The sequence below is a fragment of the Chiloscyllium plagiosum genome, chromosome 6 (assembly GCF_004010195.1).
Source record: "Chiloscyllium plagiosum isolate BGI_BamShark_2017 chromosome 6, ASM401019v2, whole genome shotgun sequence".
NCBI classification, from domain to species: Eukaryota; Metazoa; Chordata; class Chondrichthyes; order Orectolobiformes; family Hemiscylliidae; genus Chiloscyllium; species Chiloscyllium plagiosum.
Window position 1 is genome coordinate 90,271,163 of NC_057715.1, and position 17,327 is coordinate 90,288,489.

General features: G+C 38.5%; 1 protein-coding gene across 13 annotated transcripts in view; it reads right to left on the reverse strand.

The window, feature by feature from the left end:
- The window catches only part of supt20 (SPT20 homolog, SAGA complex component), a 61,043-nt gene extending 44,409 nt beyond the window's left edge, over positions 1 to 16,634 (reverse strand). For 6 of the 13 annotated variants that reach the window (XM_043692092.1, XM_043692091.1, XM_043692089.1 and 3 more), the window contains exons 1-12: positions 16,437 to 16,609; positions 10,323 to 10,401; positions 8,297 to 8,332; positions 8,122 to 8,180; positions 7,961 to 8,027; positions 6,305 to 6,431; positions 5,967 to 6,070; positions 3,639 to 3,755; positions 1,346 to 1,399; positions 926 to 1,065; positions 353 to 509; positions 197 to 253 (exon numbers count right to left, since the gene is read on the reverse strand). In XM_043692092.1, coding sequence (XP_043548027.1) covers positions 197 to 253; positions 353 to 509; positions 926 to 1,065; positions 1,346 to 1,399; positions 3,639 to 3,755; positions 5,967 to 6,070; positions 6,305 to 6,431; positions 7,961 to 8,027; positions 8,122 to 8,180; positions 8,297 to 8,332; positions 10,323 to 10,358 — 954 coding nt within the window. In that variant the 5' untranslated portion in view covers positions 10,359 to 10,401; positions 16,437 to 16,609. Of the gene's footprint in view, positions 1 to 196; positions 254 to 352; positions 510 to 925; positions 1,066 to 1,345; positions 1,400 to 3,638; positions 3,756 to 5,966; positions 6,071 to 6,304; positions 6,432 to 7,960; positions 8,028 to 8,121; positions 8,181 to 8,296; positions 8,333 to 10,322; positions 10,419 to 16,436 lie in introns of those variants that run through there. The other 7 variants (XM_043692084.1, XM_043692082.1, XM_043692079.1 and 4 more) reach the window with 5 other exon arrangements.
- Between the last annotated feature and the right edge of the window lie 693 nt (positions 16,635 to 17,327).

Genomic DNA, 17,327 nt, shown 5'->3' on the forward strand with positions numbered 1-17,327 from the left:
TCTGTTTTGTCAAAGCTAATGGTAAGTTGTCTGGCAACCTGTAGTGAAGTAGAAATCATGTAGCTCTTTACTACAAGATGCTGTTTTATTTGATTTTTGTTTACACACTATTAATAGCATTTGTAATGAACCTTCTCTCACTAATTTTTAGGGAATTACTGCACAATATTTTCAATTCCAAAGGAAGTATACTTACATCAATTTCAGATGGGACTGTGAGCTGGCATGGATTTTGTTTCCACATGTCAACACACTTCAAAAAAAGGGAAAATAGTTCTTATCAGAAATGTGTGTAACAGAAAATAATAAATGAACACAAACATTTATTATGAAAAATAAAGAAGAAACATACACTTCCAGCTTTTGAAATTTTAAGGTCAATGTGTGGTGCTGGCTTTCTTTCTTTTCTTCTTTGTAGATAATCAAACAGTTTAAGATGAGGTGGTGGTGTGAATTGGGCTATTTCCTGCTGTCTGTTCAGTGCTGGCCGAGAATACCGCTTCATACACCTAATGAAAGTAGCCACAGTTGACACTTATAATGATCCAAATTAACAACCAGTGAAGAGTTTAACAACAAATCATAGTATGCTACATATGCAAACTGAATTTAGATTTTTGCACAGTAAGATACTTCTTGTCAGTTTGTGCAAATTATCAGTGACAATGAGTCTTGCTGTCTAGATACAGTCAGTTTTACTGGGTCAATTGTTGCAGCAACTGGTTGTCGATAATTTAAAAAAAATATGTTTGCCTTTATTTAAAATGTTAAATAAATCTCTAATCCAAGTAGAATTTCAAATAGTGCTGAGTTTCAAAAAAAATTTTCAGAGTCAGATTGCTTTAAATAGGAGTAAAAAAGAGGTTTTGAAGGCTGCAGCATATTAAAACAAAACTTTACTACATAATATTTATCTAACACCCACCTTTTCATTGGCCTAGTATTCATCTTTTGCTTATTGTAGAGAAGTCTGTTGGTTGTGCATGTTACAGTGAAGGAAGGATCTAAGCAAAGAGGCTCTGATGTATGGAGCACCAGTTGGCTTTCAAGGACAAGTTTATCATCCTGCATCATGAGAAAGATCAATTTCAAATAGCACAGCTGTACCTATACTGATTTTAGCTTAAACATTACTGAAAACTTAATTAGTCAATTAGATGTAAAGTGGCTACAGTGAACAAGTGCACTTTTTTTTAACCTGAGTGAAGTCCTAGAAACTGCATTGAGATTTTGTTTCCTAGCATTCAGCCATGATAATTATTTACAAAAGATTACAAAATTAATATTTCCAATAAATATACTTACTACGATGGAGAAACTTTGAGTTAGATTCTGCGCAATTTACCTGCGTCCATTTGTGGTTGTCACTTGTTATGGCATGTACATCACAAATCAATGTCTGCAGAAAAAATCATGAAGGTTGATATAGTAAAATACCCACATTAGGAAGTTATACAAATTCAAGATGGGCATCTGGCAGGCAAGCTGAACATTATATTAAAACTAACACAAAAGCAGAATAAACACTAACTGACAATAACCTTATACAAGTAACTTATATACCAAAACAAGCATTTTAACTTACAGTTAGGCTACAAAAGAAGTCATAAATTGTCATTATCTTATTTCTATTTGAGAACTGTTTTCATTTAAACAACAAACTCACAATAAATGACTTCACCTGACTGCAATGAATTATAAGTTCTGGCATGCTGACACAGCATAAGCAGAAGAACTGGATGAAATACTTTGTAAAATTCGTTCTTGGGATGTGGTTCTATTGCCTATCTCTGGTTGGCCTGGAGAAAGTGGTGTTGAACTGCCTTCTCCGCTACTGCAGTCCATTTGGTGGGGGAGGCAACGACAGTGGGTTGGAGAGGCATTTCTAGGTGGTGGTATTCCCACGTATTTGCTGTCATTCTTCGAGATGATGGTGGTTGAGAGTTTGGAATGTGCTGTCTCAGGAGCCTTCAGCAACATCCGAGACTGGAATGTTTGAGTTATAGAGGCTGGATAGGTTGGGACACTTTTTCACTGGAGACAAGGAGGATGAGGAGTGACCTTATAGAGGTTTATAAAATTATGAAGTACATAGATAAGGTGAAGAGCCAAGAGCTTTTCCCTAGGGCGGGGAATCCAAAACTAGAGGGCATAGGTTTGAAGTGGGAAGACATAGCTGTGAAAGGGATTGGAGGGGCAAAATTTTGATACAGAGGGTGGTTCGTATGTGGAATGAGCTGCCAGAAGAATTGATACAGGTGAGTACAATTATAACGTTTAAAAGACATTTGGAAAGGTACATAGATAGGAAAGGTTTAGAAGGATATTGGCCGAACATAGACAAATGGGACTAGTTCTGTTTAGGAATCTTGGTTGGCATGGATGTGTTGGGTTGCAGGGTCTGTTTCCATGTGACTCAATAACTCTGCTGAAATATAGTGCAAATCCATACTGCAAATTTTGCTATAATCTTCAATTAATGCTACTTAAAGGACTATTTGAAAACTCACAGGGCAGAATATAAACTACCACAGCTTATCTTCTCATGATTAAGTAATAATAAGGTTCAATAACTGGCCATAGCTTTCTGGGATCTAGAGAGTGATGAGGGGAAAAACAAAGGAAAAATAATTTTTGGATTATCCTATGCAGTAAAGTGTATCCACAAAATATCATCCTTAGTTCTACCCTGAAATGGCTCCTGTAGACTGTTATGAAGGTGTAGAGGTGTACTGTACTTTTAGGAGAGTTGAAAAGCTAGCAGAACTACCTGACACAGTAAAGTGTTCTGAACAAGGTAATAATGTAACATTTGGTTAAACAGCTAGAGTAGCTGGGTTGCCTGGATACAAAAACAAATTCAAATTCAGCCAATCAGTTTAAATTATGCTACAAGATACCAAACTCCAAGCAAGTTTGAATTTAGTATTTTGACAATATTAAAACTAATGAAACGATTTGATGTTTTGGCATATAAATATCAGATGTTTTGAACAGTTACCCAGAGCGGCAAAGAGAACTGCCAAAAGGCCAACAGACATAAGCAGCTAGTAAGAACTCTCTGGGAGGTATCTGTCTAGAGAAGGAGTTTGCACAGAAAAAAAAACATCGACACTGACCTGGAGATAAAATCTACAGAGGACGTTACAAAGAGAAAACCAGCTAGCTGGTTTTGAAATTTGAATTGTTTGCAAATCTTAATTGGGGGTTTTATCGGACCAGTACTGTAGAGGGGGAGATAAAAGATAGGCTTAGAGAAAGGAGTTGTAAATATTTGTTAGTTAATATTCGCTTGTTAGACTTAAAGAATAAAGTTCTTAAATTTTTTGTACTTTAAATAGTGACTTTGGGATAGTTCTTTGCTTCTCAAGTTTTTACAGATTAAAGCACTGGGTGAATCTTTTCTGTGTTGCTCGCTCAAACTAGCAGAGGGGTTTACCCTGTGTCATAACAATACTGTCAGTGGTTAAGTGCATTCCAGCACAAAACAAAATGCCTACTGCAAAGACAGTCACAAAAAGTGTGGATTTCAGGAACGTTTTGGTAAGACATAATACCAGCCTCATTAAAAGTGGTGTGTATGATGTCAGTGTGAGGGTCAAGGGACATTACACGTAATGTAAGACACAATTCATTACCTGCATTGTGGGCCGAAGTAATATATGTCGGCTTTGGTATGTCGGTGCTTTCGCATGACCAGATTGCCGATAATCTCGTACTTCAGCTACAACGCATCCACAGTGAAAAATGTTCACCTAAAAGGAAAATAAAACTTTAACTAAATAAAAACGTTCAACGTTCATTGAAAAATTAGTGCGAATTTTATATCAAAAACAATTTCGAAGGAAGTCTGATCAAATGACTTGATGAAGTCAATGCATGGGTTTTGTATTAGAAATAACGGCAATGCTATTGGAACTCATCATTATCAACAGTAAATCAGACAACATTTTCCAGCAACTGTGTATGCACAAACATAGAAAACAGGAAGTTGCTCTCTGTATTGACCAGCTCCATTTGAAGCTTCACTTTTACATTATCATGCCAAGAGACACAATATTCAAAAACATGACATGATGGAAAATGTTAACACAATCAATATCCACTCAACAGGCCAGAAAAGATTAGGATCGTCCAAAAAGTGAATTTTTAAATGATGTGATTAGTCTTAATGACCGCCATGCAACCTTTTTGGAACTGAACATTTTCTTATAATAAAGATTTGAAAACCAAAATGTAATTTTTTTTCTTGATCTCATCTCTCCCTCAAACACATTTTTAAAAATACTCTTTAGGTTGTTATCGTCACTGAATCAACAATTATAACTATCAGATCCTGGTTCACACACCGTGTCAACTCTGATCACAAAGGCCACAGATTATCTCACAAGGGCAGCATGCTATTTTGGATTTTTAATGATGATTGGCTCCAACATAGAAGTCCATAAAAAAATCTGTGGGGCTCTATAAGGGCAAGAAGTATCCAGAACCATTTGCCAATCACGGACCACAAAATCCATATCTTCAAGGCATTCCAATATCTTACCTAGCAGAGGAATCAATGATGCGCAGTCAAAGGAAGGTCCTTTGTCATTCAAAATTATGCCATGAAAGGGCAGATAAAATAACCAGCATAGCAGAAACGATTCTCTTAAGTCAGAAACTACCTTTGTATTCAAGATGCAAGTTAGGTTTTCGAGGACAAATTTTTATTTTAAGCTAAACACTTATGTATATTGGTGTAGAATTTGCCATGTTATCAGACTAATTTCTGAAAGGACTACCAGAATAACTTGCTCAACCAACGTGGCATCTAACCTTTTCATGTTATTGAAAAACTATCATTAATTGTCGGACTACTTCCACATCCAGTCCAGCTTAAGCTCTGATCAGCTGCTCACAATGTGGTCTTCACTTTGTATTTAACTGCCGCATATGCACTCACCCTTGTCCCACTACAATGAACTCTCAGGTGCCAGCAGCCAGTCTACTAACCTGCCCCCCAATGGGTCATAGTTCAGGTTGTTAAGTGACCAATTAATGATCCATAAGTTTCTCTGCGCAGGCTGGGTTTGTCTCAAAGAAGCAGAACTCAAAATTATAACCTCCTCATTACCCTTCACTGTGAGGTCTTTTTTGCCATTAGGAAGAACTATTTTGGGATCGACTACGGTTTTATGTTTGGGGTTATTGCAGCTGTGGGATGGAATATACAATAGTGAATCAGATATAAATTGGTTGGATTGCCCAGAAGGCTTTGTTCAAAGGTCGCCATGACATGGAGGTGCCGGTGCTGGACTGGGGTGGACAAAGTTAAAAAATCATACAACATCAGCGGCACGGTGGCACAGTGGTTAGCACTGCTGCCTCACAGTACCAGAGACCCGGGTTCAATTCCCGCCTCGGGCGACAGACTGTGTGGAGTTTGCACATTCTCCCTGAGTCTGCGTGGGTTTCCTCCGGGTGCTCCGGTTCCTACCACAGTCCAAAAATGTGCAGGCCAGGTGAATTGGCCATCCTAAATTGCCCGTAGTGTTAGGTGAAGGAGTAAATGTAGGGGAGGGTGTCTGGGTGGGTTGCGCTTCGGCGGGTTGGTGTGGACTTGTTGGGCCGAAGGGCCTGTTTCCACACTGTAAGTATCTAATCTAATCAGGTTATAGTCAAACAGTTAAATTGGAAACACTAGTTTTCGGAACACCACTCCTTCATCAGGTGGTTGAGGAGCGGCGCTCTGAAAGCTCGTGCTTCCAAATAAACCTGTTGGACTTTCACCTGGTGTTGTGTGATGTTTAACTTTGTTTAGATGTCATCCAAAACCTAAATGATACAGGCAGAAGATCTACCCCACAAAACACACTTTCACCGGCCTAACAGGGAACTTTCTAACACCCCTCCCCAAAGCATTGCCTTGGAATTATTCGGATGAATTTGCTTACGTTGTTTCTTTTGTACATGTTTTATCTCACCTGAGATTTTTCCAAAAGGTCTACAAGAATTGGTGGCAGTTCCTCTGCATCCAGGTATTCCAGTAACTCTCCCTCCTCATAAGGCAAGCGGATTGTTTCCGAATCTGGAGTTAGAAACGATTTTAAAATAAATTTCAATGTAAAAATATGCAGCTCAGGACATCTTTCTTTACACATACAGGCAATGGATATTCTCCAACAACTGCATCTAGATTTTTTTCTATATCTGCAAGAAAACAGACGAAAGGCAGTGTCTACAGTACTGAAGACACAAAACATTTTGCAAGGATACTTATAAAGCTCATAATTAATTGTTTATAAGAATCAAACAATCATACCTGATCCATTTTTCCCTCTGAGCATGAGGGAATAGCCTTCATTTCCCGGATATAGATTTATTACAAGACATGACACCCTTTCTTGCATAACCAGTTTTTCCAACAGGTTAACATTTCGTCTTAATTTCTGGGAATTAATCAGAAATATACATTTTGAAAATAAATGAAATCCTGTTCAAAGGCAATTAACTGGATATGACCACATACATTATGGCATTAATACACTCTCCACAAAAGTGATGCAGCTATCTATAAATAGTGAACTGACATACCATGCTATATTGGCATTAAAATGCATAAAGGTAACAAATACCACCAGAAAATTGCTTACAACTCAACCATGATATGACTCAACCATCTTTTTCCCCTTCTCACAAATTGTCTCTATCAATTCTTTTCTCCTGTTGACTTTTTTGCAAAGACTCGTTTCAACAATCACTGGCACTTGTCATTATTTTTATGACAGCCTTGACAACAGTCTGTAACCCCTCAATCCTGGTCAATTACTTCATAGCAGATGTGCACCTTGAATTAATCTATCCTCTCTAATTCAAAGACCTGTTCCAGAGGTGCGTAATCACACCTCTGAACAGATTAATTAAAATAATCTCTTCCTTGATCTCCTATCTTTTAACACCTCTGCCCCGCAAAACATATCAACTTCAGTTTTGACATTTGCAATTACTCTCACCTTAGTAACATTTTGAGGAGAGAATTCTGCATTTCTTTATTTTTTAAGAAACCCTTCCTGACATGACCTCTGAAAAGCCTCGCTCTAATGTTGTGCTCCTTTAGTCTGGTTTCCTCTACCAGAAAAAAACTGCTTCTCTACCCATTCCATCAAGTCATTTAATCATCTGAAACACCTCAATTTGATGAACTCTTAATCTTTAAAACTAAAGGGATTACAAAATCAGTTCATTCAACCTACCTTTACACAACACTAGGAGAAAATGAGGACTGCAGCTGCTTGAGATCGGAATCGAAAAGCATGGCGCTGGAAAAGCACAGCAGGTCAGGCAGCATCCAACTCACATTTCTAACCACAGCAGAATACAATCCTTGCTTCAAAATCTATGTACTCCATGCAAAGGTTCCCAGATAAGACTCAGGAGTGGAAATCCTGCTGATTTTAACTTTTCTGATCCAAAAGTATTTTGACAATTGTAGAATCCAAACAGTTGAAGTCAACCAACTCAAAACAGATAAAGAATTGAGTCTGGAATAGGTTAAATTGGTGTGGCTTCATTTATTGAGAGCATTCACTCACGAAACTACTTCATCTGATCACAAAGCTGAATAAGAGGATGCCTATCACATGACCAATCACTGAAGAAAGAAGAAATGTTTTCAGAATTCAAACTTTTTTAAAAGGTCCCAATATGAGTTTAGCCATTTCTAAAACAGAGTTGTACTTTGGATTTTATATTTGGAAAGCCAGACCAGTGAAACCATTAAGGTTGAATCTCAAGCAAAAAGAGAAGGCAGATTTAATATTCCTTTCTTCTACTTTCACATACATAATTTTTATATCTAATTAACAATAAGGTATGAATTTGAATTCTTAAAGGTTTTAAAAATGTTTTCATAAAAACTTCCAGCAAACGATAGCAGGCTTATAGAGGAATGACAGAGGAGTGAATGAAATGGGCATACCTTCAACTCTGGTTCTTTTTCACATTCTTCCATGTACAGGTCATACAATTTCTGATGGACTGATTTCCTAAGGTAAGAAGTTTTAAAATTGAATGTTTTTAAAGTTTTATTCATCAACAAAACATATTAAACTCTAAAATATTTTAATTACAGAACACCACCTTCCACTAGATGAATGCCTTCTTTTTGGAGGTCGTTGTCTGGCACACCCAATAATGTACTACAAAATAAAATAAATCATTATAGACGTACACTGAAAAACTGAGTAACAGGTGTAATAAGAGTTGCAGTGCAACGCTACACAGCAAGACAGATGAATTGTCATAGTTAACTCACCTCTGCACGGTCCAATGCATACTCCAAAGCGTGATACTGCAGATAAACAAACAATTTTACTAAGGAATTCTAGAGATACTAAGCAAATCGAAATCCAGTTTTAGGATTGGTTTTCAAAACATCCCATTTAAGCACACGCATACGGTGCCCATCTATGGGCATCCTAATAATGCATGTATTTCAGTGACCTCCAAAAAGCAATCCAAAGAAAGGTTATTTAAGCAGCTTACCTAAATATATATTAACTAGGGAGCTAAAATCCACTACTTAATAGCTTTCCTCCCCCAATTTCATATATGTTCTTCTCAGTTATGCAGGAAGCACCCACTTTACAAGTGATAAAGGAAATAATTGCTTCAACTCTATTACAAGATTATACTCGTACTAATCCAAACAGCATCATTAAAAAGACTATAGATGGCCCAAGTTTCACCAGGAGTTTAACCTAAAATACTACTGTACTTTTCAATAATATTTCAGGTTTAATATATTGAAAACATCCATAAAGAAAAGTAATTGTAAAAACATAAGTGTAAGAGAATAAGTATTCAATTAAAATAATTTATTTTAGCTGCAGGGAAATAAATTACTTGGAACAATTGTGATATTAAATCATATTAATTTTCTATTCCAAATAACAGCAAGTTTACAGAACCAAAATTAACTTATAAGAACGAAGTTCACACTAAACTATCACTGAGTCATTAGTTTGTAAACCCAAGCCATCTTCATCAAAACACAATTTAAAACCTAATGTAGGAATAATAAGTATTAAAGAATACAAATGAAAGTGACCACATAACATCACAGAAAGAGATGCACAAAATAGGTTTTCAAGCATATCATCTGATTACCAGCCAAATAATAGACTAGCTGAAGGTGATATTGCTAAAGTTGACAAATGGTTGGGTCAAAGAGATGGGTTTTAAGGAGGCAGTGGTCCTAAAGAAAAGTTTCAGATGGTCTGAAATGTTTGGCAGATAGAGGGTAATGTAGGTTGGAAATGTGATGGCAACTGAATGTGATGGCCAAATGGGAACTGTAAGAAGTCGAAGTGGAGTGTCTTAGCTATTTTTAATACCCAGGCTGCCGTGTGTGGTGAGGGCTGGAGGTCAAGGAACTATTGTTGCTAATTTTTTACCAGGAAAAACTGCAGCTAGATCACTTTGCAGCAACAAAGCTGTTGGACAATAAAGAGGCAATGGAGGAAAGTGAAAGCTGTGGTAGAGGATAACTTCGCATATCATGTTTTACAAAGTAAAGCAGGGTGAATATTTGGTATTTAAAAGTGAGAATTGTTTTTGACCCATGAACATAAAGGATAGCTACTTAGGAAATGGAACCAAAAACTCACTTTAAACATAAACGGCCAGCATTAAACATAACTAGATATCCCACCTTTATGAGGAGTAAGGTTAAACTTGACTTTGCAAATGTAATTTTATGCCTTAGCTTTAAAACCAGTAAAATATCAATACAAGTCTTTCCACACTCTAGGGTAGGACAAGTCCTTTGGTTTCAATTTTTAACATTTTTTTGGCATCAAATAGATGTGCACTTGGAACTAGTTTAAGGCATAGCAAAACTATTTCACAAACAAATCCTACAACCAACAGATGACACTTTCCGCTTGTCAATCTGCACTAAAACTTATGACAAATGCAGAAGTGAAAGATTAGTCTAGCTCCCCGTGACACGCAATCTCATTTATTTAAAAAAATTATTTAAACTAATCTTCCCACATCGCACTGCCTCCGAGCTAAGTTGCCACTCTGATTCAAAATCAACACATAACTAAACTTTTGAAACTTAAGACCAGAATTCATTTACATTTTATCTTTTGTGTTGTAACTGGTATTACTCAGTGAAAAATATAGCATAATTCCTGACAACTTCTTAAAATATTAAATTCCTGCTCGAAACTAATTTTAAGTAAATATAACTTTAGTGATCAACAAATGGATGTCAATTGGCTAATATTTTAAACGGGAGTTAGCATGAAATTTCTGAACTATACAAAACTCACCATTGTGAAAGAATCAGGCCTCAGAATCGAAATCATAAATGCACGCACAAAGTCATGACTCTCCAACAGACAACGAACTCTGTTAAAAGCAGAATGAGTTCATTGTTTTGCAGGATTTTCACACAGTAATTTAATGTAGTGAGGCACCTAAAGTATAAGAAAGATCAATTCTTTATATTCCAAATGGGTGATCTACTAGTTATACTTTCATTTAGAGATTTTAAATAAGTTACATTTGAAACTGTTAATTTCCAATCCTCTTCAGACTCCTTTATATCATTCCACAGGCAACACTTCAGCTAGTATACTGCAGGTGTTCAGTAAAGGCGCCACTATACAATTCTTCTGTTGATTTATCATTCTTGTGCAAAAGCACTTCCTTCACCTTAGCACTTCTCAGTTTTCTGCCATAGCCATTTACCCAATTATGTCTTTCATCCAATTATAAACAGAAAACCTCAATCTAGATTTGATGCTAGAGTAAATGCCTGTAACATCCACCAAATGTGCTCATCAAGAATTCCTCGTGAAAGTGAAGTTAGTGGAGATGAGGTTAACTCCAGTAGCTACAAGTGTAACCAAGTTTTTACACAAAGAAAGATCCTAAACCTCATCTAGTTCAGTATCCAATTGTTATTTCAATTAGTTTATGCAAGAAGAATTTCCTGACATTTATCAGTCTGAACCCTTTGCCCCACTCTTGGTATTTAGCCCAAGGCAATAATGCGGCTTGAATTTTTCCATTCTCTATGTTAACTTAGAATTCTATCAGGGCAAAAGTGAGGACTGCAGATGCTGGAAATCAGAGTCCAGATTAGAGTGGTGCTGGAAAAGCACAGCAGGTCAGGCAGCATCCAAGGAGCAGAAAAATCGATATTTCGGGCAAAAGTCCTTCATCAGGAATGAAGCAATATCAGCCAGCTTATAGCTCAGCTGAAAAACTTGGGGTTCTCCAGTTTCGTTTTCCTAACTTAGAAACTGGCACAAGTGGCCAAATTTTCATTACCAAGGTAGGTAGCTCAAAATGGGAAACCTTATACCACACCTGGATAAAGGGGGATGTGGTGTTGGGAGTTGCAAGGGATGAAGTTGTGCCCACTAATCCCAGAAGCAGAGTGTAGATAACCACAGGGACCAGTGAGGACAAAGGCTGGCTGGATAGAAGAGTACTTTGGTTGACTGGAAGCTCTGTTGATGTTAGGGCCTCTAACCCTCACCTACTCTGCACCACCTACCGACACATAATGACCACTCATATCCTAAACGACATTGCATATCCATATCCATCCACATCCCAACTCACCCTGTATCTGCCTATGACCTCAGAAGCCATAATGAGTTAGGATAGAGGATTACAGAATTAGAGACAGAGTTACAGAGCTCAGCAGCCTAAGGACCCAAAGGTGTGATCACCATTAGTGAAGCACATCTAAACAGGGATGTGCAAAAGACCATTATTAGATGAGTACAGACATCTGAATGCTATGAAAGATCGCAGACATAGAGAGGGATGAGAACGTACAGAGATCAGGCTCATAAGCTAAACAGTCTATAAAACTGTGTAGAGAATTGGTGGGACTTTGTAAGTCCACAGGGCATACAGTTGAATCAAAATTTTTGGTTACAATTTGAAACTTATGTAAGAGCGGAATCATAGAGTCATAGAAATGCCCGGCATGGAAACAGACCCTTCAGTCCAACTTGTCCATGCTGACCAGATATCCTAAATAATTCTCATCCCATTTGCCAGCATTTGGCCCATATCCCTCTAAAACCTTTCTATTCATATACCCATCCAATCACTCTCGTTGTACAGAAGTCAAAGCTAAGACTGACTATTTATCTTTATGTAAAATATTCCTGTTAAAGACATTTCACCTTTATTCATTTCTAGCAAGTCTGATGATTGATACAAATGGAAGAGTATACAAATTACATCCATGAGTATGCCAGATTTTGCAACTAGCAGCAACCTTTCGAAATAGGATTTGGCAGATTTAGAAAGCAAAATAATAAAAATGCCTTTGAAAGAGAGAATTTCACCTCTGTTCTAAGTGTAGGCAATTTATAATCGCTAAAAATGATGGAATAATTCTGTTAAGAAACTCACAGACTGAACACAAAGTGTCATTAATTCTATGATTTCATATGTACAAAATAGTAGAATACAAGCATTAATAACTGCCTTTAGCCTATAATTCCCTGGGATTACGCTACTAAACCATTTTCTCATTCCAAGAAGTGCAAGTTATAGAAATTTTTGACGATGTCTCTAAATGGACAGAAATCTTTTTGTGAACTACCCCAACCCCCATAAGTGATTAACAGCTAAGGTACTGTCAAATAGGGCAGATTTGCTTGGTATTTTCCCAAGATTTTTAACTGAAGTGTTTTTATAACAAGAGGCACTTTGAGCTAAAACCTTTTGAAATTCCCTTCTTCTCCTCAGTCTAACTGAATAAGTTTTGAACGAAATAATCAAAATTGTTAGAGATACCTCCCCAATCCAACACCCTCTGGTTCACAACCTCTCTCATCTGGCACCCACAGTACAGTTCCAGTTTTGGTCTACATGAATAAACCAAAGAACTTCAAATGCTGGCAATTCAAAATGCAGACCAGGTGGCTGCTTTGTGTAACACCTACATTTTGTCTGTAAAAATGACCCCAAGCTTCCAGTTGCCTGCTATTTCAAAACACCACCGTGTTTGAATACCATCATTTCTGTCTCAGGCCTGCTCAGTACTCCAGTGATGCCCAGCACATGTTGGAGGAACAGCATCTCATTTTCCTCTTAGATACCTTGCAACCTTCAGAATTCAATTTTGGGTTCAATAATTTTAGTGCCTGAACACCTCCTTCCATGTCTTTTATCCACTCCCATGCACCAGGCCCTGTCATGACATGGGTTGCTTTCAGCACAGCTAAACCATTTTCACCTTCTCATTGATTCCATTATCACCAATCTAGCTTTTCCTGAAGAAGGGCTTATGCCCGAAACGTCGATTCTCCTGTTCCTTGGATGCTGCCTGACGCGCTTTTCCAGCAACACATTTTCAGCTCTGATCTCCAGCATCTGCAGCCCTCACTCTCTCCTCGTAGCTTTTCTTCTTCCCAGGCTTACTATCAATAATGCCTTTGTCCGCCTAACATCATTCCCTCTCTCTGGGATCAATCTCCACCTACTTGTTTACTCTTTCTCCCGCACTTTCCCCACCAAAAAACACATTTTTCTAGATGCTATCAGTTCTGAAGAAGGGTCACTAGAGTTGAAATATTAACTCTGGTTCTCTCTCCCCAGATGCTGCCAGACCTGTTGAGTTTCTCCAGTAATTTCTGTTTTTGTTGGTCTATGTAAACTTGCTCTTTCGTTCATGAGGTCATGATGTATACATGCATACTCTGCACTAACAGTTATTTTAGTGAAGTACTTTTTCTTCTGTTTGAATAATTCAGATACTATTTGTTGGACACTGTGTTGCTCAGCTGAGTAAGGGAGGTATTAAAAAATGCTTCTACTTTATTTACTTTACTATCAATGTCTTTGTCTGCATTTGGGAACAATTATTTCTGTGTAAATTTATTCTTTTCTAGGTTTTAAAGTATATTCAGGAACATTTATTGTTTCAATTATGATTTACAGCATTAAAATTAATTAAATCTAACAATAGAGCTATGAGCATATTGCATAGTACTTTTTAAAAATATTTAAAGACGACATGCTGAATTGTAGTCAAGCAACTTCTCTGGTTCTAAGGCTGCCAGATTACAGAAGTAGCACATACATAAAGTCCTGTACAAGGCCAGAATTATAATGGTCAGATTGAATGGCAGAGCAAGATGGACTGGTCATATGGTAAGGTCAGATAAAAATATATCTTTTGCTACCAGCCAGTGAAACACCACTTGATTGTGGCACATGCTATGTTATTGCTGAGACAAGATTGCTGATAACATTTTTGTTAGCTTTGGCTTAAAGGAAACTATCAAAGAGAAATCCGATGATTGGTAAACTGTGTCTTAACACATCTATTCCTTGAAAGGAGGTTACATAGATTAACCCGAGACCACAGATCTGCTGGTTGGAGGAGGCATGTCGTTTAGAGCTAACTGCATTTTCTATATTAGAGATTTTCTGTAGCCAGACGCAACACTCACAAAGGTCCCAAGATCTCAATGAATATGTAGCAGCAAAGACATTACACTTCTGACCAGGTGGGATCAAGAATCTTTATCATTAAAAATGTTGTCAAATTTAACAGATGCTGAAACAAGCCAATGAGGTGTATAATCAGTAACTCAAGAGGATAAAAACTAAAGAAAAAGACTATTTCTAGATAGATCAAGAAAACAAGTGCGGAGGTGGGGAAAGAGCTGAAAGCACCACCGAAGGCCACATCTACCTTGTAATCCCATTTCAGGGCAGCTGCAGCCATTGGTGATACTTTCCATACTACAACATGCTATACATCCCACCCAAAAAGAAAAATCACAAAGCTATCAGAAATAGGTGATAAAGCGATTTTACTCTCTCCATGGAAAATCAGCTAGAATTATCAATAGTTGGAAAGTTGTCTAAGAGAAATTGTAGACCCTATTATCTAATGCTTGTGTGGGTCTTCAAGATATATGTCTTACCATCAGTTAAAAAGAGTAGAGATTTGATAGAGTAAATTATTAGAGTAAATAGATAAATTATGATAAGATTTATATAACAGAGATGACAGATCGAGGATTAGAGGACACAGATGCATGGTTTTGGGCAAGGCATACAAAAGATATGATGAAAAACCCTTTTACACAGCATGTGGTAATTCCAGGAACATTCTGACTATAAGGGTGATGGAGGGGGAGGCAACTGAATTTCAAAAATAAGCTGAATGGGTTACTTGAGCAAAATACTCTTGCAAGGCTATGGGATTAGAGCAGGGAGATAGGAGTGATTTCATTGATCTGAAAGTCAGAAAATGGGTTGAATGGCTTCCTTATGCACAACAATCACTTTACTCCACATTCACACTGCCACTACTTTACCTGTTCCACTACCTCAAACCTAAGGTACTTGCTTCTTTCACCTTCAGCTTCAACACTAACATGGGCTACACATTTTGCATTTGCCTCACAACTAAACACCACTGATTTTAACTTATGCAGGTCTCATAAGTGGGCGGCACGGTGGCGCAGTGGTTAGCACTGCTGCCTCGCAGCGCCAGAGACCCGGGTTCAATTCCCGACTCAGGCGACTGACTGTGTGGAGTTTGCACGTTCTCCCCGTGTCTGCGTGGGTTTCCTCCGGGTGCTCCGGTTTCCTCCCACAGTCCAAAGATGTGCAGGTTAGGTGAATTGGCCATACTAAATTGCCCGTAGTGTTAGGTAAGGGGTAAATGTAGGGGTATGGGTGGGTTTCGCTTCGGCGGGTCGGTGTGGACTTGTTGGGCCGAAGGGCCTGTTTCCACACTGTAATCTAATCTAATCTAATCATCTTCCTAGATTTACTTAGGATAACTGATGCGCATGGACAGATTGGACCAAAGGATTTGTTTCCATGCTCTATGACTCCATCACCTCTCAGTGAAGTGGCTTCTTAAATGATCACCCTCTTTGTCATCCTGAAGGTTCCCTAGACAACAACGTGTGAAGTCTGACATGTCCCTTCAGAATGGACGATCGGATGTGCAGGATACCTGCGTACAATCCGATCCCTTTTTAACTGACCAAAATTAAACTCCAACAGCGCTGATATCTGCTGTACAACTTAACATGACTCGAATTATTTGCCAATTTATCATCTGGTATTGCGTAAAATCTATTAAACGTGTCATTATTATTCAAGTGCAAACCTTCAGTGGGCTATTCGATTTGGAAGCCTGAATATCCTCCCTCGGGGGGAGGGGTATGTGCAATAAGTGCCTGATTCCCCGACCCCAGCCACCTAACCTCAGACACTGGAGGAGAATTAGATGAGGATTAGATAAGGATTAGATGAGAACAGGCAGGGCAGCCCACACCCCCTGCCGGCCCGACCAGGCCCTGCCCTGCCCTGCTCTCACAGTTTAATTAATCGAGAAGAAGAAACCGGCGCAACACCCGCCATAAAACAAAAAGCTGACTTGCCGCTTCCCGTGCCATCGCCAGCCATTTGCGGAAGTATCTCGACCCTCCCTCCCCCCAGTCACTCGTTTCCGCGTGCTTTTAATATAATGTTAAATATATATATTTTTTAATTTTGGGGCGTCTCTAACCCACCGCTCTCCAGGCGGCCATTTTCCTCCAGTTTACCCAACTTCCGGTCTGGTGCCAGGTGGGCGGGGCTAGGTAGCGGAAACAGCGGGTCAGAGGGCAGGCGAATACTGCAAGGTGCAGCCAAGTGTTACCTGAACATCTACAAAGGGCAGCTTGGATAAAGGCATGATCGAGCAGTGCTTTTGAACTGACAAGAATGGACGTTGATCTTTACCTCACCATTGAATTGCCTGATTGTTTTTTTTTAACCAAACCCAGAAACAGCAAATTTTCTGACATTAGCCTATGGGCAGCATCCGCATTTAGCATTTCTGGTTACGAAAAGCAGCCTATTTAATTGTTTTCCTGCATGGAAAAGACACCATATTGACTCGCAAAAAATGTTGTTGGGTCTTTATAGAGAGAGATTATGTCTTGATAATAGGGCAGTGGATTTGGCATTGAGAGGTTGGAATCATTTGAGAATATGAAAGTGCTCAGTACGGAGGTCGAACAAGGAAGCATTAAAATATCCTGGTGCTTGAATTTGTGGTGGAGAATGTGGGGCTTAAATTAACTGAAAGAGATAGAATAGGGAGGTGATTGATTGATTGAGTTCTCAGTGCTGGCATTGGGGAGGCATAATGGTAAGGTCAAGCGTGTGATGTTGGAAAAACACAACAGGTCAGACAGCATTCGAGGAGCAGAAAATCAACATTTGTCCAAAATGTTGATATTCCTGCTCCCCGGATGCTGCTTGACCTGCTGTGCTTTTCCAGCACT